Source organism: Bos javanicus, chromosome 17 (assembly GCF_032452875.1).
Source record: "Bos javanicus breed banteng chromosome 17, ARS-OSU_banteng_1.0, whole genome shotgun sequence".
Lineage (NCBI taxonomy): Eukaryota > Metazoa > Chordata > Mammalia > Artiodactyla > Bovidae > Bos > Bos javanicus.
Window position 1 is genome coordinate 40,365,837 of NC_083884.1, and position 22,026 is coordinate 40,387,862.

Sequence of the window (22,026 nt, forward strand, 5' to 3'; positions counted from 1 at the left end):
ATACTTGACTGGATTTGGTGGGCACGTACTACTTGCCACGCCAAATATGACAGTCAAAATGCCTTGATTTTTAAAAAATTTTTAAAGTATATTAATCAGGGTATATGGATTTACAACAGCTTGTTGGTTTCAGGTGTAGAACAAAGTGAATCTGTTTTAATATATACATTTGTGAAAGTGAAAGTTGCTCGGTCGTGTCCGACTCTTTGCGACCCCATGGGCTACACAGTCCGTGGAATTCTCCAGGCCAGAATACTGAAGTGGGTAGCCTTCCCCTTCTCTAGAGGATCTTCCCAACCCAGGAATCAAACCAGGATCTCCTTCATTGCAGGCAGATTCTTTACCAACTAAGTGACGCGTGTGTGTGTTTAAAACATAAAGTTATCTGTTTTATACACAGTAGTGTGCATATCTCAATACCAATCTCCCAATTTATCCCTCCCCTCCATTACCCTCTGGTAACCATAGCTTATTTTTCTACATCTGTAACTCTATTTCTGTTTTGAAGATAAATTCATTTGTACCACTTTTTGTAACATTTGTGGGTACCAGTGGCAAAAATTTTTATTTTGAAGTCCTTACTCTTTTAAAAAAAAAAAAACTTATTTTATATTGGAGTATGGCTGATGGCATTAGCTTGGCTCAGTGGTAAAGAATCTGCCTGCCAATGTAGGAGACACAGGTTAGATCCCTGGGTCAGGATGATCACCAGGAGAAGGAAATGGCAACCCACTCTAGTATTCTTGCCTGTAAAATCCCACGGACAGAGGAACCTGGCGGGCTACAGTCCATGGGGTTGTAAAGAGTCGGACATGACTAAGTACTGAGCACACAAATAGCCTATTAACAGTGTTGTGATAGCTTCAAGTGGACAGCAAAGAGACTCAGCCACACACACACACACACACACTCACACACACGTGTAACCATCCTCCCCCAAACTCTCCTCCCATCTAGGCTGCCACATAACAGTGAGCAGAGTTCCGTGTGCTATACAGTAGGTCCTTGTTGGCTATCCATTTTAAATACAGCAGTGTTGTATCCTTTTTTAGATTCTACATTTAAGTGATATCATATATTTGCCATTCTCTTAGTTCACACAATATGACGATCTCTAGGCTCATTCATGTTGCTGATAATGTCTTTATTATTGAGTTGTCTTTTTTAAAGATTCGTATCTTATCAGTCAGTTCAGTCGCTCAGTCCTGTCCGACTCGTTGCGACCCCATGGACTGCAGCACGCCAGGCCTCCCTGTCCATCACCAATTCCCAAAGTTTACTCAAACTCATGTCCATTGAGTCGGTGATGCCATCCAACCATCTCATCCTCTATCGTCCCCTTCTCCCCCCGGCCTCAATCCTTCCCAGTGTCAGGCTCTTTTCAAATGAGTCAGTTCTTCACATCAGGTGGCCAAAGTATCAGAATTTCAGCTTCAGCATCACTCCTTCCAATGAATATTCAGGACTGATTAATTTTAGGATGGACTGGTTGGATCTCCTTGCAGTCCAAGGGACTCTCAAGAGTCTTCTCCAACACCACAGTTCAAAAGCATCAATTCTTTGGCGCTCAGCTTTCTTTATAGTCCAACTCTCACATCCATACATGACTACTAGAAAAATCATACCCTTGACTAGACAGACCTTTGTTGGCAAAGTAATGTCTCTGCTTTTGAATATGCTGTCTAGGTTGCTCATAACATTCCTTCCAAGGAGTAAGCGTCTTTTAATTTAATAGCTGCAGTCACCATCTGCACTGATTTTGGAGCCCAGAAAAATAAAGTCTGACACTGTTTCCACTGTTTCCCCGTCTATTTCCCATGAAGTCATGGGACCAGATGCCATGATCCTTCGTTTTCTGAATGTTGAGCTTTAAGCCAACTTTTCCACTCTCTTCTTTCACTTTCAACAAGAGGCTCTTTAGTTCTTCTTCGCTTTCTGCCATAAGGGTGGCGTCATCTGCATCAGTTCAGTCGCTCAGTTGTGTCAGACTTTTTGTGAGCCCATGAACTACAGCATGCCAGGCCTCCCTGTCCATCACCAACTCCCGGAGTTTACCCAAACATATGTCCATTGAGTTGGTGATGCCATCCAACCATCTCATCCTCTGTCATCCCCTTCTCTTCCTGCCCTCAATCTTTCCCAGCATCAGGGTCTTTTCAAATGAGTCAGCTCTTTGTATCAGCTGGCCAAAGTACTGGAGTTTCAGCTTCAACGTCAGTCCTTCCAATGAACACCCAAGACTGATCTCCTTTAGGATGGACTGGTTGGATCTCCTTGCAGTCCAAGGGACTCTCAAGAGTCTTCTCCATCACCACAGTTCAAAAGCATCAATTCTTCGGCACTCAGTTGCGTATCTGAGGTTATTGATATTTCTCCCAGCAATCTTGATTCCAGCTTGTGCTTCATCCAATCCAGCATTTCTCATGATGTACTCCGCATAGAAGTTAAAAAAGCAGGGTGACGATTTACAGCCTTGATGTACTCCTTTCCCAATTTGGAACCAGTCTGTTGTTCCATGTCCAGTTCTAACTGTTGCTTCCTGACCTGCATACAGATTTTTCAGGAGGCAGGTCAAGAGGTCTGGAATTCCCATCTCTTTCAGAATTTTCCACAATTTGTGGTGATCCACACAGTCAAAGGCTTTGGTGTAGTCAATAAAGCAGTAGAAGATGTTTTTCTGGAACTCTCTTGCTTTTTCGATGATCCAACGGATGTTGGCAATTTGACCTCTGGTTCCTCTGCCTTTTCTAAAACCAGCTTGAACATCTGGAAGCTCACAGTTCAGGTATTCCTGAAGCCTGGTTTGTAGAATTTTGAGCATTACTTTACTAGCACGTGAGATGAGTGCAATTGTGCGGTAGTTTGAGCATTCTTTGGCATTGCCTTTCTTTAGGATTGGAATGAAAACTGACCTTTTCCAGTCCTGTGGCCACTGCTGAGTCTTCCAAATTTGCTGGCATATTGAGTGCAGCACTTTCATAGCGTCATCTTTTAGGATCTGAAACAGCTCAACTGGAATTCCATCACCTCCACTAGCTTTGTTCGTAGTGATGCTTTCTAAGGCCCACTTGACTTCGCATTCCACAATGTCTAGCTCTAGGTGAGTGATCACACCATCGTGATTATCTGGGTCATGAAGATCTTTTTGTATAGTTCTTCTGTGTATTCTTGCCACCTCTTCTTAATATCTTCTGCTTCTGTTAGGTCCATACCATTTCTGTCTTTTATTGAGCCCATCTTTGCATGAAATGTTCCCTTGGTATCTCTAATTTTCTTGAAGAGATCTCTAGTCTTTCCCATTCTAGTGTTTTCTTCTATTTATCTGCACCGATCACTGAGGAAGGCTTTCTTACAAAAAGAGAATAGAACCAAGAATACAAAAAGAATGAGTCGCTTAAGTTTCTCATAGTGAGATGCCACCAATAAAATCTGTTTTACTCAACTGGCCAGAAAAGTCTCCTGAGTTCGTTAGAAACCACTGTGATACCCTGCCCTCTCCTGCATTTATAATAATTATGTATCAGGCAGGCAGTGTTTCAGTGTAGACATAACCCATTTTTCTTCAACATCTGCAACCACGCCCCTTCCCACAGGGCACCTGTCATCGCGAACTCTATATCGCCAAGTAATGACTACTTTTTAAAAAGAAATGAAGAGACAGAAATTACTTAGCAGTAACAGCATCCAACTTGTCTACACTCAGAAGGGAAGCAAAATGAATCTGAGATCTCGCTTGCAGACATATGTGGCAACGCAGCTGGCTAACAGAAGACTGACTAGTAGAATAATAATTACAAGCCTAACAGGAACAAATGGCCAGGGGTAAAAAATACCTCACGTCAGTCACTGTGGATACAACTAATTTTACTCACCAATGTTATTTATATTTTTCCCAGTTGTTTAATGTTTTAAAATTATGAGCTCAGGAGTCCCATCAAGGATTGCTGAAATGGTAAAAGCTGAATCTCAGAGTAACTGACCATTTGCAAATAACTTTAGTGTTACATCACCAGTAACAGGTAGAAAAGAGACACCTAGAGATTACAGAGGCCCCTCTGATCACCAAAATGGACACTCAGAGAAGACCTAGAAGTTTTAGACAGAGCTAAGAACTCCAACAGACAAAGATTTGATTCCAACACCTTCCATCCTACACCCAACAAGATGAAAGCCACAAAGCCCAGGGTATGATAAGGCCCTCAGCAGAGCTTCTGTTTTGATTCTGTCAACAGAGAGAAAACAAATCAAGCCAAACAAAACAAGCAAGCAAAATATAAACAGGACATCATAAAATGACCGATCCGCTATGCCGTGTGATCAGACAGAAGGACCCTAAAAAGCCATCACGAATGACCAGTCTAGGTGCCCACATCTCCTGGGCTAAACCAGAAGGGCAGGTGTAGCCTTGGAATGTGTAACCTGGTCCCTTTCCACCTCACTTCCCTCTGCTCCTCAGCACAAACCCCCTTCCTAGATGGTGTCTCCCTACCTTCTAAGTCACCCTGCACCCCAAAGGAATGGCCCTAACACCACTTCTTCAATAAGGTCTTCTCACTGATTCCCACACTCCAAAATACTTACCCCGTCTAATTCATTCTGTTTCGTGCTTTTCTCTATCCATTTCTCATCCCTGAGCAACCTAGGTGTCTCCCTCCACCTGCATGGAGGCCCCCTGCAGGCAGGGCCAGGAGCTGCAGCTTGTGGGAACAGGTCAGGATCTTGGCAGCATCTGCTCAGGGAACCGAGATCAAGCCCCCACAACCAGCACCTAAAAGCAGCAGTCTGATGCCCTGCAAAGAGCAAAGGTTTGGAACACACATTCTGTCACACCAGCCATGTGATCCTGGTGACGTCAGCTCCTGAGGCTCTGATTCCTCAACTGTGAAATGGGGATATTAGTCCTTCACAACGTCACTCTGATTTAAAGACACAATACATACCAAGCACCCTGCATAGCAGGGACACAGAACACTGGTCTCTTCCTCTCTCTCACAACCACCTCTGAAAGGGTCACCTACACCTTTCCTCTCTGCTCTCAACCCCAAGAAGTCCTGGGCTTCAGACTGCATGCCACTCACCAACCTACACCATTTCCTTCCCCTATGCCTCAGGGCCTTCGAACAAACCTGCTCTTCCAGCTCCTAAAGGGTACCTTCAGCCTAGTAAACTCCTTACTCATCCTTTGAATTCCAGGTTAACGACCACTTCCTCTGAGAAACATTTTAGTACCTTCCAAATAAAGTGAGTCACTCTCTGCTGGGTTCCCAGCCACTTTGGACTTGTTCACAAGAAGCAGAGTATCATCATCTCAGAAGTCTTTCCTCTACTCTTCAGTAACTCCACCCACACACTGGACGATGCTCAACTTGCACTCAGATATTTTATTAATAAGTTAATTAATAGTTGAACAGACACTAACTCTGGAGAAGGAAATGGCAACCCACTCCAGTGTTCTTGCCTGGAGAATCCCAGGGACAGGGGAGCCTGGTGGGCTGCCATCTCTGGGGTCACACAGAATCGGGCACGACTGAAGTGACATAGCAGCAGCAGACACTAACTCAAGTGAGGTGTTAAAGTGTCTGAAAGTCAAAGCCATGAGTTTGAATTTACCAGGAATTAGAAAAATGAAGTGAGGGTTAAAGAACGTCCTTGACAATAACCTAGATGTCCACAGGGTGGCAGTGTCTCCCCATGAAAGGGCTTTGTGAGCAGCTGTGTTGTCCCAGGTTCCCCTTTAGGAAGCAGACTGAATACAGGGACCAAGCGCAAGTTGATGGAGACGGGGGAGTGGGGTGAGGAGGGGTGAGGATAATAAGCTAATAACTCAAAAGAAAACAGAATAAGTCAGAAAGGGAATTATCAAAGGGCAAAAAAGTAATTGGAGAGAAGCCACTTAATTCAGTTGCTAATAGAATACGAAAATTTAAGTGAAGCCCAAGTGGCCAAAAGGCTTCAAAAAGGGTAGGAGGAATGGGGTGAGGAAGGGGCTTCAGGCAAGGGCACTCCTGTCCTTGTGGAAACAGAGCTTCACACCCACCCCTGCCAGCCACAAACTGACATCTGGTCTGTGTGTGTGTGTATTTGGAGAGAGGGGATGTCAACCAACAGAAACTAGAGGAATGGTCCCCATGCAAAAAACATCATCAGGATGAGAATTTAGTGCCCAAGGAGTGCATCGGGTCTACAGGAAGGTTGTCTCCCGGGAGCAGGTGTCCCCCGGCAGCACAGGCAGGAGGGACCAGAGTGGAGGATGCCCTATGGGGCTGTATGGGGTGACAGCCACTGAGCATCAGGACACACAGATGCACAGAGGCGGCCACCACACAGGAAAACGGCAGGTGATACGGCCAGAAACCTCCAGGGCCGGTGGAGAGGGCGCCCACTCAGGAAGGGGCAGGGACACGCAGCCACGTGGACCCACAAGCATCAGGTTTGGGTTTAGAACAGAGGCTGCACTGCATTATGCACACCACCCGGACGCAGCCCCAGGTGCACACAGCAGCGCCGGCATCTGGGAGCAGTGTTACCTCCCGGGCCCACTGGCTTCGTTCAGTGGGAACCAAAATGAAGACCATCCAAATTCCACCAAGGAAGTGGAGCCCACAAGCAAGGAATTCAGAGGGCCGGCCACCAGAGACCACGACTACGAAAATACTTGTTTCTTTTCCTACAGCTGCTGTCCTGGTAACATCATCCAGTCGAAGGATAAAACAGAAAACAGAAAGTCTTCCTGAATTTCTTCCTCTGCACAACCCACCACCACATCCTGTGGGGTCCCCTCCAAAGCCCCTGCTGAAGTCTGACATCTTATTCTAACCCCCTTTCCCCTCCGACACACACACACGGTCACTAGTCTCTCCTGACCGGTGCAGACGTGTACTCTCATGTATACAATTATACCAAAAACCAGAGCAGGACTAACTCTGCCTTCTGACACCAGATGACCCTGTACCTTCTCACGGGAGCCCAGCAGCAAGTTCAGACCAGAGATTCTCAGTAGGGACATGACCAGCCCCAGGGGACAGAAACTCATCCAGCTCTTCCACCACTAACAGCCACCACGATGGAATCGAGGAGGATTTCCCATGAACGAAGTGTTTCAGGGCTTAAAATTGTAGCCCTGACAATTGCCACCTTCCAACATGCAGATAGAACAGATACGTAAGAATTGTGCTCTTTTTCACAAATGTATTACTGTCACTTCTGCTACTGGATTTACCAAAAAGTTTAATAAAATTTTTTGTTGCTCCCTGATGGGACTCTAAGCCTTATGCTCCAAGACAAAATATGTATGATACATTTTTGTGCAGCCAATGGCAGAGAGTAAGCTCACTAGAAAAGTTAAAGGAGCTGGGCAGTGTGCAACCCTGACAACACCAGATCACCGTCCAAAGAAAGCCATCAAGTGTAGGACACGTGACAGAAAGAGTCCTCTACCAAGGGTTAACACACACATTCCTGACGTAAAGAACAGCAATACTGTTCTATAAAATTATATACTTCATAATATTTAATTATATACAAGCACATAACCACAAATTTCCACACTTATGAAAACACATATTACAAGCAGAGGCTGACTTTTTGTTCCATTTCCTAAAAGTTCCAAATGCTAAGAAGCTACTTCACTTTTATCACTAAAAACTCTGATGGAAAAACAGCATCATTATAACATTAAGGTTTTCAGAAAGTCCTTAATTTTCTCTCAACACACTATAGTGGCTTAAATCCAACAAATAGGATAAATCAGTAAAATCAGTAAGAACTCTGACAACTGATGGAAGTATTGAGGCTATTTCAGCTAAATACTTTGAAAATATTTTATTTTGAATATATTAAAGTATTTTGAAAATATTTTTATCTTTAAAAAATTAGTATTTTGAAAATGGGGGGAATATGTGGACATAATTTTTTTTAACCAGGGTAATTCACTAAACCAGCAAAGGGAATGATATAAACAACTAAAGGACTAGTAAAGCCAAAGATTCTACAGACTCAACATATAGTCATTCTTAACTTTATAAAATTCATTTTAAAAAACAAAATGAAGGAGTGAGGTCTTAAGTGTCATGAAGTTACTCAATAAACTTTTTCTGAATTAAAGAAAAAACATCGACACAGATTACAATTTATGACAATCCATTCATCAGTGATTCAGCTATATTGAGGGCAGACGGCTAAACCCAAGGACTTGAGGGACAATTTCTCAAATTTAACAGCAGAAACTCTTCTGAAAAACACCAGTGGGTCATGAAATTCACACATCTGCGTCTTTCAGTTACACACTAGTTTCATTTTCAGGGTAAACCTGCTCCTCACCTACAGCAAACTGGCACCAGAATTTCTAAAAAGAACCTGCAGCCGTCCAGAAACAAACCCACACCAAACCTGCCCACCCCACTGCCAAGGTCAGGGTTGACACGTACTGCCAGCTCAGAGCACTGTGGCCGCACCAATCAGAAAGCACAGGGAGGAAACCTCGTTTGCTGACCACATGCAACTTTAAACAGCTGAATTTAAGCAGAGTTCAGGTTTTTACTAAGTAGTTTCATAGAAAATCAATACAAAGGACTTAACACTTAACCCTAACCCTAAACATGCATGCTGTTTTACCTGAAAGACCATAAAGAAGGTCTTTCTCAGCTGATCTAGCAAAGGAATAATTCCTTTCAAGTAAATGCAAAAAAATAACAATGAGAACAGACAAGATGCAAATGTCTGTGCTGGGCAACACAAGCGTAAATCTAACCCAATGTAGTTTCTGCCCTAATGGAGTTCACCAACTAAATACATTTTTAAATGATTTATTTTACTGCTCTTTGATTCATCACAAAAATAAAACATTTTCAAAGATTAAAAGTAAATATAAAATATTGTATTTTTTAAAGTATTGCTGCTGCTGCTAAGTCGCTTCAGTCAGACTCTCCGCGACCCCATGAATTGCAGACAACAAGACTCCTCCGTCCATGGGATTTTCCAGGCAAGAGTACTGGAGTGGGTTGCCATCGCCTTCTCCAAAAAGCATTGCTGAGAAACCTTAAACTATCACCATATGTACATAAAACAATCTTAAGTAAGTCTATTTGTGGGTAGGCATGTATCCACGGGTATTTGAATTTTCGTACTTACACACAGCACATGTGTACATCACAACATACCAAGCTCACAGTTGAGCATCTTTATCCTATGAGTTTGGGCAAGGAATCAGAGGTGAGGGCGGTGGGGGAAGCAGCAGTGCAAAGCCATAGCTCCTCCTCCAGGGGGAGGAGGGACCAGGAGAGAGGAGGACCAACACCACAGAGAAGGGGCAGCTCCTCCTCCAGGGGAGGGAGATCTGGGGGAGAGGAGCAACACCACAGGGAAGGGGCAGCTCCTCCTCCAGGGGAGGGAGATCTGGGGGAGAGGAGCACCACCACAGGGAAGGGGCAGCTCCTCCTCCAGGGAAAAGAGGATCTGGGGGAGAGGAGCAACACCACAGGGAAGGGGCAGCTCCTACTCCAGGGGAGGGAGATCTGGGGGAGAGGAGCAACACCACAGGGAAGGGGCAGCTCCTCCTCCAGGGAAAAGAGGATCTGGGGGAGAAGAGCAACACCACAGGGAAGGGGCAGCTCCTCCTCCAGGGGAGGGAGATCTGGGGGAGAGGAGCAACACCACAGGGAAGGGGCAGCTCCTCCTCCAGGCGGAGCGGGACCCGGGGGAAGAGGGCCAACACCATTTCCTCCAGGGGGAGGAACCAGGGGAGAGGGTGACCAACACCATGGGGAAGGGGCAGCTCCTCCTCCAGGGGGAGGAGGGGACAGAGGTTCAGGCAGATCTGAGCACAAAATGGCCACTGCAGTAGGAAGGGAATGTGGAGGGGACAGGGAGATGTGACATCTAGACACAGGGTACTGTGGAAGCCAGAAACCGCATCACAGACTGAAAAGACTGATAGGTCCTGGGAGAGGGGCAGCTGGGCCGAAGTTCTCCAAGATGTAGATTTAGATGAAAGGAACCATTTCCTCTTCTGCAATAGAGGGAGATAATCCCATATCTAAGTGCTATGAAAACTTTTGGAAACCAAAGCACCCATTCCAACATGTGTGTGCATAGTGGGCGTGCAGTACAGTTACCTGAGTTTATAGAGTGTCTGTGTGTGCTTTAAATTTAAGAAAACAAAACACATTTTGATGGTTCAATTTCTTATCCAAAGGTTTTTTTAGCACTTCACTAGATACTAAACCAAAATGGTGAGGATAGCTGGCCATTAAAGAAAAAGAGAATGGACACATGTATTTAGCTCCTTTCTTAAATTCTCTGAAGTCCCTCAGGTATGAAATGTGTACTGTCCCACTCAGTACTTCCAAGCCAGCAAAACAACCATATACTCAATAACAAATGAAAGGAAGGGAGAATTTACCTGATGTTTCTGTCCACTGTGTAAAGCTCAACTAACGATACCTAACTTTCTAGGATAACAAATATTACATCCTAAATGGGCAAGTCTACACTTTAAAAATTCCATTTCATCAGAATTGCAATTCTCCCCTGAATCGCAGTACAACTTAAAATAGCATTCTGCCTTACTGCTTATGTTAAAATAACGCCAGGGGAGTTATTGATAGAAGTTATAGATAGTTGTCATAATTCCTTCCTAAACAAAGCTTAAAGCAGCTAAAACAATGGGAGAACAAAATCTAAACGATGAGAACAGTGGATGGAGTGAGGACGCTGCCCACCACTGGCACTTCTGACTGCGCGTGCCTGCTCTGTGTTCTCCACACAGGGCCCTGCATATCAGCCTCACACTGGCACCAAAGCGGGGACCCTGTGATCATTCTTCCCATTTGACAGATGAGAACAGTGAGGCACAAAGGTGGATTAAAAGAGTACTAGATTTACCTGGTGAAATTATGATAGTCTTGATATTATGACATTATTATAGTCTTCGAAGTCACCAGCACACAAACATAATAAGGAAAACAAATACTCATCTCTTGGTTATAAAACCAAATTCTGAAAGTCTCTGATATTTCGACTACACTGCATTCTCCAAGCTCAAGCAGACAAGTCAGTCCCCCCATGAGGTAAAAACAAAAGGTCCCTAGAAAAGTAGTGGTATTACTAAATCATCACAGGAGTTTTACACACCCCAAATACAGACGTTCTTTCATTTTTAAAACTGGGCCTACACCAACTGCTCAGAGCAGACAAGCCTGTTCACGGATCATCATCCTTCACAGGAGGTCGGCCAAAGCCTGGGAGTGTGACCGGGTGAATCTACACTCAAGTCTCTGAACTTTTGGTCTTATGAAATCATGACCCACAGACTCGTCACTGCTTACATTGCCACCTGATTCTAATTCATCAAAAGGAACAATTAACACAATCAGCTCGGGCTGCAAATTCCAGCCCAAATGCAGTCAATGTAGGATGTTCCAAGTCATGGCTGTGTGTGATCAGCAGAGCTCACGGCCTAAACTGACTCTATTAAATTAAAAAAAAAAGTATATTTAAAACACTGTAATCTACCTTCCATTTAAATGGATAATAAATAATAACTGTTAGGAAGCCAGGCCAATGCAGGCAGAAGGGCTGGTGAGTTGCAGGGGCCGCCCTTGCCCCTTGGCGAGATGCAGTCCTCACCCACATGCACAGGACACCATCTTCTATGGAGGCATGAAGGGGGTGGGGGTGCTGCTGCGTAGGGGGACAGCTGAGGCTGCAGAGTCACTATGTCTGGGGGGGCTGAGTGCAGACCCCAGGTTGAGCTGTGCTCTCGGGGCAGCTTTCTGTTCTCTCCAAGCGTCAGGGCCTTCCCATGTAAAACAGCAGTGATGAAAAGATCCGCCAGGGCGGCTGGAAGGAGGAAGTAAACTAATACACACAAAGCTTGGATTCACGTATGCGGGATGGAGAGAGGGCTTGTTACACGTTTGCTGTTATCTCATCGTCAACACGGCCCAGATCATGTTTCAGGGGAAAAAGACAAACCAATAGGAAGCTGACACTGACTGCCACTGGACTGCTGAAACAAATTAATAATACTCATCAGAGATCATCAACCCTAACATACATACACCCATTCCACAGGTAGCTTTTAATTGCTCCTAAAAGAGAACTAATAGTCTAAGTTATTTACATCTTGATTCCTTCAAGGATAAATATATTAAGGGCATTTGCCCCCATTGTGAGTTTTCTCATTACCAATTCCATCTGGTTATTTTGTACTCTACTCCATTGGATGTACGTACGGCCTTTGAAGCCTAAGATGGATGTAGACAGCCAAGAACCATCCTGCATCAGATCCACCCGTGTCTTCTTCTAAAATCCATCCATGGGACTTCCTTGGTGGGGTCCAGTGGTTAAGAATCTGCCTTCCAATGCAGGGGACTCGGGTTCGAGCTAAGATCCCACATGCCTCAGGCAACTAAGCCTGTGCATCACAACCTCTGAGCCTGAGCACCACAATGGAGACCCAGTGCAGCCGAAATTAAAAAGAAAAAAATCCACCCCTGACTGTCCAGTGTCTGCTGTCTCTGCCCCAGATCAAGCACCATCATCTCAGATTCCGGCAGTGGCCTCCTGACAGATCTCCCTGCCAGTCCACTCAATCCAACGCTCCCCCTGGGCTTTCAGGCAGACACAGAGCCTATCTTTGAGGGAATGAGTGGGGCTGGGAGGCCTCTGGTCACATCATTTTGCTGCTTGAAAACTAGCCACTTACCTGCAGATTAAAAGACACTTAAGAAAGATACCAATCAATAAACAAACTGTACCCAAAAAATTTAATTTTCATGATATGAAAGAACTATGTTTTGAGGTTTGATGATAATACTGTGGCTAAGCTTTTTTTTTTTCTTCTTGGGTCTATCTTTTAAAGATAAAAACACATATCAAAACAACTTTGGGTGAATTGATATGTCTGGATTTCCTTCAAAATAATCTGCTGGAGGTGGAGTAAGAGATAAAGCACTGTTGGTGATCAGTGGGCAGTGTGGCATGATGAATCCATGGGGGTCTGTTTTATTACCATGTCACTAATACTGTGAACATCTGTGATTTTCCATAATAAAATGTAATTGAGAAGGAAGAGCACTCATTTTTAGTTGCCTAAAGAAGCAAGGATGACTTTTCTAACAGTACGTTCACAAGCAAACGTGACTGTGACCCACCTCTTCTCTTGACCCCACAACACCCCAGGCCACTCGCACTGTACTTGCCACACTGTTCAAAACGTGAGGCCAGGCCCTTCCCTCTCTGAGCCCCTGTATACATGGTGTCTCCTGCCAAGTCTCTCGAGACACCAGACACACCAGGAGACGTAGTACAGAGGGCCACTTCTCCCAGACCCTCCCCTGCACCCCTTCTGTGCAAACCTATAGTCTCAGTCATCCTGGTTGGTTAGTTTTTGTTGTTGCTGTTTTCCATTTTTTTCTGTTTGTATTTCTACCAAAAGATTAATGTCTCCTTAAGTGCAGATGCTGTATCTTATTTATTTCAATAAAGACTCCTTATAATATGCAGGAAAAGTAGTATTTATTTGCTAAGTGACTTGAAAAACAGGAAGAAAAGTCAACAGAACAACCATCACTCATGGCAAACATTATCAGCAGAATTATATGTCTAGTAGATCAGAACCCACACATCCTTAATACACCAATAATTATCTACTGCGTGCTTATCACATTCTTTAAGAAACTAGTTGCCATTGTTTCAAGGAGTGTGTCACACACCTTAAAAAGAATATCAACATGATTTAAGGAAGAAACTAAGCCCAGAGAGACATGGGCAGTTCATTTTCCTGTTGCTGGTCCAGTGGTTAGACTGTATGGTTTCACCATGAGGGCCCAGGTTCAATAGCTGGTTGGGGAACTAAGATCCCATATGCCACAGAGTGCAGTCAAAAAAAAAAAAAAAGACAAGCCAAAGTATGGCATTTATGCTATCATTACCTCCCACCTGGTGTGATGGTGGCAATATATGCATTCTGTTCCTTTGGAAAGACTCCAGTCAGACTATTTCTCATTTCATAAAGATAAAAGTCAAAATACTCCATAATGTCAAATACCATCTCTGAACTACACGAGAGAAACATAAATGCATATGCGGACTTATCAGCAAAGGGCTGCAAACTTCTACTTTATGACCGGAAACAGCTGAAATGCTTCCCATTGCTACAATATGCAATAAAAGTTAATGCAAAATTAAGTAACGCCGACTTGACAAGGTGTCCCTAGTAATTCTCCGATACTCTAAGTGCATCATTTAGCTGCCATATCACGCACGGTGCAAAGAAAAAGGAGACACCTACTAGTACAAAACCTCATTGGCTTCATGTCTTTCGTATCTCACAGTTTCACACATCAACCTGTAAAACAAAAAACAAAGACATGAGTTCACCATTTGTCATTAAAAAACACACTAATAGTTTTAAATTGTAAATGAGACATTATGTAGAAAATTAAGATTATTTCTATGAATTGTCACAACCATTTACTGGCCTCAAGGTAAGTATTTATGGTACCTAGGTTAACAAAATAAAATGAATCTGGTAAAAAAAAGCTTGAAAAGAAACATTTCGTTAGATGTCAGCTTCACCAGATTCATTTCATAGAGAACAAAATTGTATGTGTTTTATACTTTGTAAAGGACATGTGGACAAATTAATGTTCTCCAAGGTAAATAGAAAATGAAAAGGAAGCTGAAAACCAGAAAGGAAACCTATTAATTTATAAAGTGATAACGTCATCCACAGTTTAACACTGATGTTACTTAACAGTATGGAATTTCAGACAAAAGTAGGCTTTCATTAAAGTCATTATTTTTATGACTAAAATGACTAAGCATATGCTTTATAACTTAAAGATTTGTTATTTCAGCTGATTCATCTCTGAAGAAAAAATTATGGAAAACATGAATGTTTAAGTATTCAAAATTACCTCAAGAACAGCATCTTCAAAAAACATCTTATTATATTAAGCCTGAGTAAAATGTCCCAAAAGTACAGAAATGCAAAAGAGAAAATGACTATTTCTTCCTAAGGAGAAACTAAGAAGGAATAATAAGGACTGGCTATAAAAGTGATTACTTCAACAGCATCTGCACTTTGGTCACTGGGGCTACCAACCAACCTCCAATCTGTGAAACACTGGGATCAACACACACAGATGTGTTCCCTGTCTGCAAACTCCAAACCATGCCACTCACTCTTGATTTCTTTTTCACTTGAAAACACTTCACCTGACTTCTTTTGCCTTGTTCTTCCTGCAACCACCCGAAACATTCGCTGAAATCCGGGAGGCAGCATGGGTCCTTGAACACACATTAAACACAGAGTTTTAAGAGACTGAATCACACGAATTCTTCCCAGGAAAGGATGAGACTTAAGTCATGGGTCTAAAAATACCAGGTCTTAAATTATATAACAGGCTCTGCCCTGTTTCCTGTCGCATCCTCTCCAAGATCTCAGTCCTGCTACAGTGGCTCCTGTGCTCCTGCACGCTCATCTCCTCCCTCCCCATCACCCGTTTCTCCCTCTTTCCTGAATGGCTTCCTTTGATACATAAATACACCTTAGGTCCATCGCCCATACAGAGGGAGGGGACACTCTTGAACCCACAGCCCCTCCAGCTACTATCCACGCTCTGCTTTTCCCATGATGGAAATTCTCTTTTTAGAGTTGTCTACATAAACTGTCTCCATTCTCTCATCCTCCTCTCCCACTCCCCAATCACTAGGTCCTTGAAACTCAAAAAAAAAAAAAAAAAAAACTCCAAGAACTACCAGCATCCTCTCTGGTATCTCAGTCTTTTCTGACCTTGTATCAATTCCACTTCTCAGTAGCATGTGATGACTCTCTTTTCCTTACAGCATTATCTTCTCTAAGTCTCCTGGTTTTCCTCTAATTCAATTCAGTTCAGTCGCTCAGTTGTGTCAGACTCTTAGCGACCCCATGGACTGCACCATGCCAGGCCTCCCTGCCCATCACCAACTCCCAGAGTTTACTCAAATTCATGTCCATTGAGTCGGTGATGCCATCCAGCCATCTCATTCTCTGTCGTCCCCTTCTCCTCCCGCCCTCAATCCTTCCCAGCATCAAGGTCTTTTCAAATGAGTCAGTTCTTCGCATCAGGTGGTCAAAGTATTGGAGTTTCAGCTTCAGCATCAGTCCTTCCAATGAATATTCAGGACTGATTTCCTTTAGGATGCGCTGGTTGGATCTCCTTGCAAACCAAGGGACTCTCAAGAGTCTTCTTCAACACCACAGTTCAAAAGCATCAATTCTTCGGTGCTCAGCTTTCTTTATAGTCCAACTCTCACAGCCATACATGACTACTGGAAAAACCATTGCTTTGACTTGATGGACCTTTGTTGGCAAAGTAATGTCTCTGCTTTTTAACATGCTGCCTAGGTGGGTCATAACTTTTCTTCCAAGGAGTAAGCATCTTTTAATTTCATGGCTGCATTCACCATTTGCAGTGATTTTGGAGCCCCCCAAAATTAAGTCTCTCACTGTTTCCACTGTTTCCCCATCTATTTGCCATGAAGTGAAGGGAGCAGATGCCATGATCTTCGTTTTCTGAATGTTGAGCTTTAAGCCAACTTTTTCACTCTCCTCTTTCACTTTCATCAAGAGGCTCTTTAGTTCTTCTTTGCTTTCTGCCATAACGGTGGTGTCATCTGCATATCTGAGGTTACTGATATTTCCCCAGCAATCTTGATTCCAGCTTGTGCTTCATCCAGCCCAGTGTTTCTCATGATGTAATCTGCATAGAAGTTCAATAAGCAGGGTGACAATATACAGCCTTGACATACTCCTTTCCCAATTTGGGACCAGTCTGTTGTTCCATGTCCAGTTCCAACTGTTGCCTCCTGACCTGCATACAGATTTCTCAAGAGGCAGGTCAGGTGGTCTGGTATTTCTGCCTTTAAGAATTTTCCACAGTTTGTTGTGATCCACAGAGTTAAAGGCTTTGGCATAGTCAATAAAGCAGATGTTTTTCTGAACTCTCTTGCTTTTTAGATGACCCGATAGATGTTGGCAACTTGATCTCTGGTTCCTCTGCCTTTCCTAAATCCAGCTTGAATATCCGAAAGTTCACAGTTCACATACTGTTGAATCCCTGCTTGGAGAATTTTGACCATTACTAGCATGTGAGATGAGTGCAACTGTGTGGTAGTTTGAACATTCTTTGGCATTGCCTTTCTTTGGGACTGGAATGAAAACTGACCTTTTCCAGTCCTGTGGCCACTGCTGAGTTTTCCAAATTTGCTGGCATATTGAGTGCAGCACTTTCACAGCATCATCTTTCAGGATTTGAAACAGCTCAACTGGAATTCCACCACCTCCACTAGCTTTGTTTGTAGTGATGCTTCCTAAGGCCCATTTGACTTTGCATTCCAGGATGTCTGGCTCTAGGTGAGTGATCACACATCGTGATTATCTAGGTCATGAAGATTTTTTGTACATTTCTTCTGTGTATTCTTGTCACCACTTCTTAATGTCTTCTGCTTCTGTTAGGCCCATACCATTTCTGTCCTTTATTGTGCCCATCTTTGCCTCAAATGTTCCCCTGGTATCTCTAATTTTCTTGAAGAGATCTCTAGTCTTTCCCATTCTATTGTTTTCCTCTATTTCTTACTAACCATTTTTTCTGACTCCTTTGGACTCCCTGCCCCTGCCCATTCCTCTACCTGACTTATTTTTTTCGGCCACATCATGGGGTTTGTGGGATCTTAGTTTCCTGACCAGGGATTGAACCCAGACCCTCTGCAGTAACAGTGCAGAGTCCTAACCACCTGACCACCAGGGAAGTCCCTACTTGACTTCTAAACAGACCACCTCCAGGGGCTGTTAGTCCTCTTCTCCTCTGTACCACGTAACCTCATCCAGTCTGTGATTTTTAACGTCATCCATAACCTGATGGCTTCCAAAGCCACTCCCCACACCCAAGCCCTCACTGTGATACCCACTCTTCTAAATGCCTACTTGGTGTAATAGCCATTTCATCTTCAAAACATCCAAAAAGATCTTAAATTTATACCCCACAAATCTGCTTTTCCCCAGTCAGAACCCAACTGTTTAGGCCAAAAACTTTGGCATCATCATCCTTGACTCCTCTCTTTTGTTCACAGCCCGTCTTTCCACCAGTTCCTGTTTCAAAGAGACATCCTCCCAGGCTAACCACGTTCACCACCCACCTGTGAAAACCTGGTATCAGTCATCGTGCTCGCATGGCTCAGTCGCTCAGTCTTGTCTGACTCTGTGGCCCCAGGGACTATAGCCTGCCAGGCTCCTATGTCTATGGAATTATCAAGGCAAGAACACTGGAGTGGGTTGCCGTTTACTCTTCCAATGGATCTTCCCAACCCAGGAATAGGACCAAGTTTCCTGCAGCTCCAGCACTGGCAAGTGGATTCTTTACTGCTGATCCACCTGGGAAACCCGTCTAAGCCATCATCCCACTATTATCTCCTAGAGGACTACAGAGGTAGCATCTGCTTCTATTCTGCACACCTGTTGCCTGTTCTCCTGACATGCAGTCACAGCACCTCACACCTGCTCTTAATCTCCACTGCCTTCAGGAGAAAATCCAAGCCCCTGTCCTTGAATACACAGCCCTGCGCTGTTGACTGCACTGAATATCCCAACCTACATTTGCCTTCCCACGGCTCCTGCCTGCTCCCACCCAGAGCATCAGGACCCATCGGCACCGTGGGGATCTCTGAGCGGCTGAGCTGACACAAATGTTCCCTCTTTTCAACCACAAAGTAAGAGTAGCCCAACATGCTAACATCTGAATGAAACAACAATGGTCTACACCCCTAAATCCTGTCTGCCCCACTAGGAACATAAGCTCCGTGGCAGCAGGGGTCTGGTCAACTTCACTGTGGCATCTCCACGGCCGACCTGATTTCCAGCACATAGCAGGCTTGCAGGTGACAACTGCTGACTGCACAAATCAGCCTAACCAGCACCAACAGAAGATCAAGGCAAAATCATCTATGTGACAATGCTGTAAATACATGGGGAAAGTACCAAAATTTTTTTTCTTAAATGCTGTTAACAGATTGTTTGATCTTCCCCAAATTCCTAAAGAATATACTAGCCACATTTTAATTGTTCCTTAATGTCTAAGATTGCCTGTGTAATAATAATTATGCTCATCCATAATGCTGAAGAATGTATACATGGACACACACACATATACTATATACAACTATATATACAGCTTTATTTTATATATATATATACACACACACACATATATTTCCCCTCCCCAGCACTCTCTTGTTTCCAACACTGAATGGCCACAGTTACTCTGCTTTTTAAAGATATTTTGGCCTCAACTCCCAACTGGAGCTTCCTCCTCCCCTTTGCAAATATGCTGCTTCTAATCCATATGGATTAAGGGAGTGAACATTAGAAAAATGACACTGTGTGGAAAGACATCCAGGTTTTGAGTGAAGCTCTGAAACCTTCAGATTGTGTGGAGTGAGCAACCTCACAGCGACAGAGCCAACTGACCGCACGTGGATCCGCTCGGGATGCACGCACTGGATGGCCCACAGCGCACCAAGCGGGGCTCCCGAAGAGGAAAGCCTCCCCACCTGCCCCTCCAAATACCAGTGTCCTGCCGCCCAGTACTGAGGAAACAGACTTGGAAAATCTTACGAGCTGCTATTTTTTGTTGTTTTCCTAAATTTGGAAAACTACATTACATGGAAGTCTTAACTGCTCTCTGTTAATCCCACAGGGAAAACTTTATTTATAAAATTCAAAGGAAGTAACATCTAAATAAGATGTATTTTTCCCAGAAATGGTGGTTACTACAAAGCAGTTTATCCAAGTCATTGAGTTTATCTGTACCTCTTTTCTCGCTATTATTCATTTTGGTATTCCAATCTTGTTCTAAAAAAGGACTTAGTTTCAGCTGATGTTTTTCATAAATATGAGAAACAAATAAGCAGAACAAGATAAACATCCTAAAGGTGTCTCCTTGTAAGTTCATGCCAACAAAGTTGAATGATCTCCAAAATGGACTTTTTAAGGTACAAATACACTAAACTATACTGTTGAAGTAATCAGTTATTTCCAGCCAAAATTTACTTTCGAAACAGCAGGAAATTCATGGTTCTGAAGCAGGTTAAGGGGTGTATGGGGCTTTATTATATTACCTCTACTTTTTTAATCTTGAAAATCTTCATAAGATGTATTAAAATTTTCCTTATTTTATTGCATAGAATTACTATTACCTTAAATAATTTTATGACCACATATACTACAGACACATATTATATAATCAATATAATCTAATTATCAAAATATCACCCATGTGAAGTTTTATATGCATATGGCAAAGTGACATTTGCATTTGTATATTAATCAATTTGCATTTGCAGGTTAACTGCACTCAGTACAACAGATAATTGGCACTACAGGCTTTTCCTAGGATGCTGCTGCTGCTGCTAAGTCACTTCAGTCCTGTCCGACTCTCTGAGACCCCATAGAGGGCAGCCCCTCAGGCTTCTCCATCCCTGGGATTCTCCAGGCAAGAACACTGAAGTGGGTTGCTATTTCCTTCTCCAATGCATGAAAATGAAAAATGAAAGTGAAGTCGCTCAGTCATTTCCGACTCTCAGCGACCCATGGACTGCAGCCTACCAGGCTTCTCCATCCATGGATTTTCCAGGCAAGAGCACTGGAGTGGGTTGCCACTGCCTTCTCCTTTCCTAGGATAGCTGCCATCAAAATTCATAAAATGAAAATTTCACACTTTAGAAATTATCCTAGCTTTAATTTGAGCCATCTTCTAAATTCCCAATGGGTTGGCCCTTTCTAATAAAACTTGACTGAATTTTTAAACACTTAACCTACAATCTATTTTAAATGATTTTCATTAAAAATTTAACTTTAGAAGTATTCAATCCTCTTGATATGTTTTTCAATTAACAACTAAATATGAAATTGACATGCTCAAAAATTAATTAGTGTTTAAAGAGTAAAAGGGAAATACATAGAAAAAGTATTCCTTTCATAATTAAAAACTGCTGGTATCAAAAGTATCTGGAGATGGAGGAAAGAGAATTTTCCCATAACTTCCTAGTTGGTGTTTACCTGCAATCCATCTTCCCAAGGTCCTTTCTTTTCTGTTCCAGTTAATCACTAGATTATACAAGATGTTTTGATCTTTTAGTATAAGCCCAGATAACCACAAATAAGGCTGATGTATTGCTGTACAAGAGATGTGATGAGATTTTTACTAGTGGACACGCATAAAACCAACTATGGTATAAAGTGAGTTTCCCAGAAACGGGCAGACAACTTACTGCAATAAATATATTCCATACAAAGACCTAAAACAGCGAACTGAGTCATTCTCTGAACACTTAAAAACATTCTGGTTTCATATGTATCTGAGTGCTAAGAAATTGATTTTTATTTACCAGGATGGCAAACAATGCTCCTTCAGTGTATTCGCCAACTGGTGTTTATTACTTTAGGTGAGGAGATGGACAGGAAGGAGAGAGGTGATCACTCTGGCAGAAATGTCAAAAATTACCACATGGATGTAAAACTTACAAGGCCAGGTACAGAGGCCAGATGAGGCAGAGTGTTCAGAAGTAAGTTACCTTTAATCCCACTTCTACAGGATAATAAATGATCATATCAAATTCTAGCATCCCACTGTTATTCATCTTAGATTGACTTACCTAAGCTGATGCTCTCTCAGGTTGGACAAGGCTTCCATTCCATGTAAATAGGAATACACTATTTCCAGATCCTGTTTGAAAAAAAGACAGGAATTATTAGACTTATCAGGAAAAGAGGCTTCTAAAATAAGTCATTATATTTACAGACCAAATTAAAGATAGCTTTTTTCAAATACAAGTTTTTTAGACATCAAAAATCACATTTATATTAAGAGAAATCCTGGGCCTACACAATGTCATCCATCACAGCTGCCTTTGGGACACATACAAAGGCCATAAAAATATAAATGACACTGGCTCAAAGTTATGAAAATAAATTCCTCATAAGTT

The 22,026-nt window shown here is 43.0% G+C and overlaps 1 protein-coding gene across 18 annotated transcripts in view; it reads right to left on the reverse strand.

Annotated features, from left to right (window-relative positions):
• RAPGEF2 (Rap guanine nucleotide exchange factor 2) overlaps positions 1 to 22,026 on the reverse strand; it is a 272,594-nt gene that overhangs the window by 166,498 nt on the left and 84,070 nt on the right. For all 18 annotated transcript variants that reach the window (XM_061384286.1, XM_061384291.1, XM_061384281.1 and 15 more), the window contains exons 2-3: positions 21,697 to 21,767; positions 14,294 to 14,350 (exon numbers count right to left, since the gene is read on the reverse strand). In XM_061384286.1, coding sequence (XP_061240270.1) covers positions 14,294 to 14,350; positions 21,697 to 21,767 — 128 coding nt within the window. The remainder of the gene's footprint in view (positions 1 to 14,293; positions 14,351 to 21,696; positions 21,768 to 22,026) is intronic.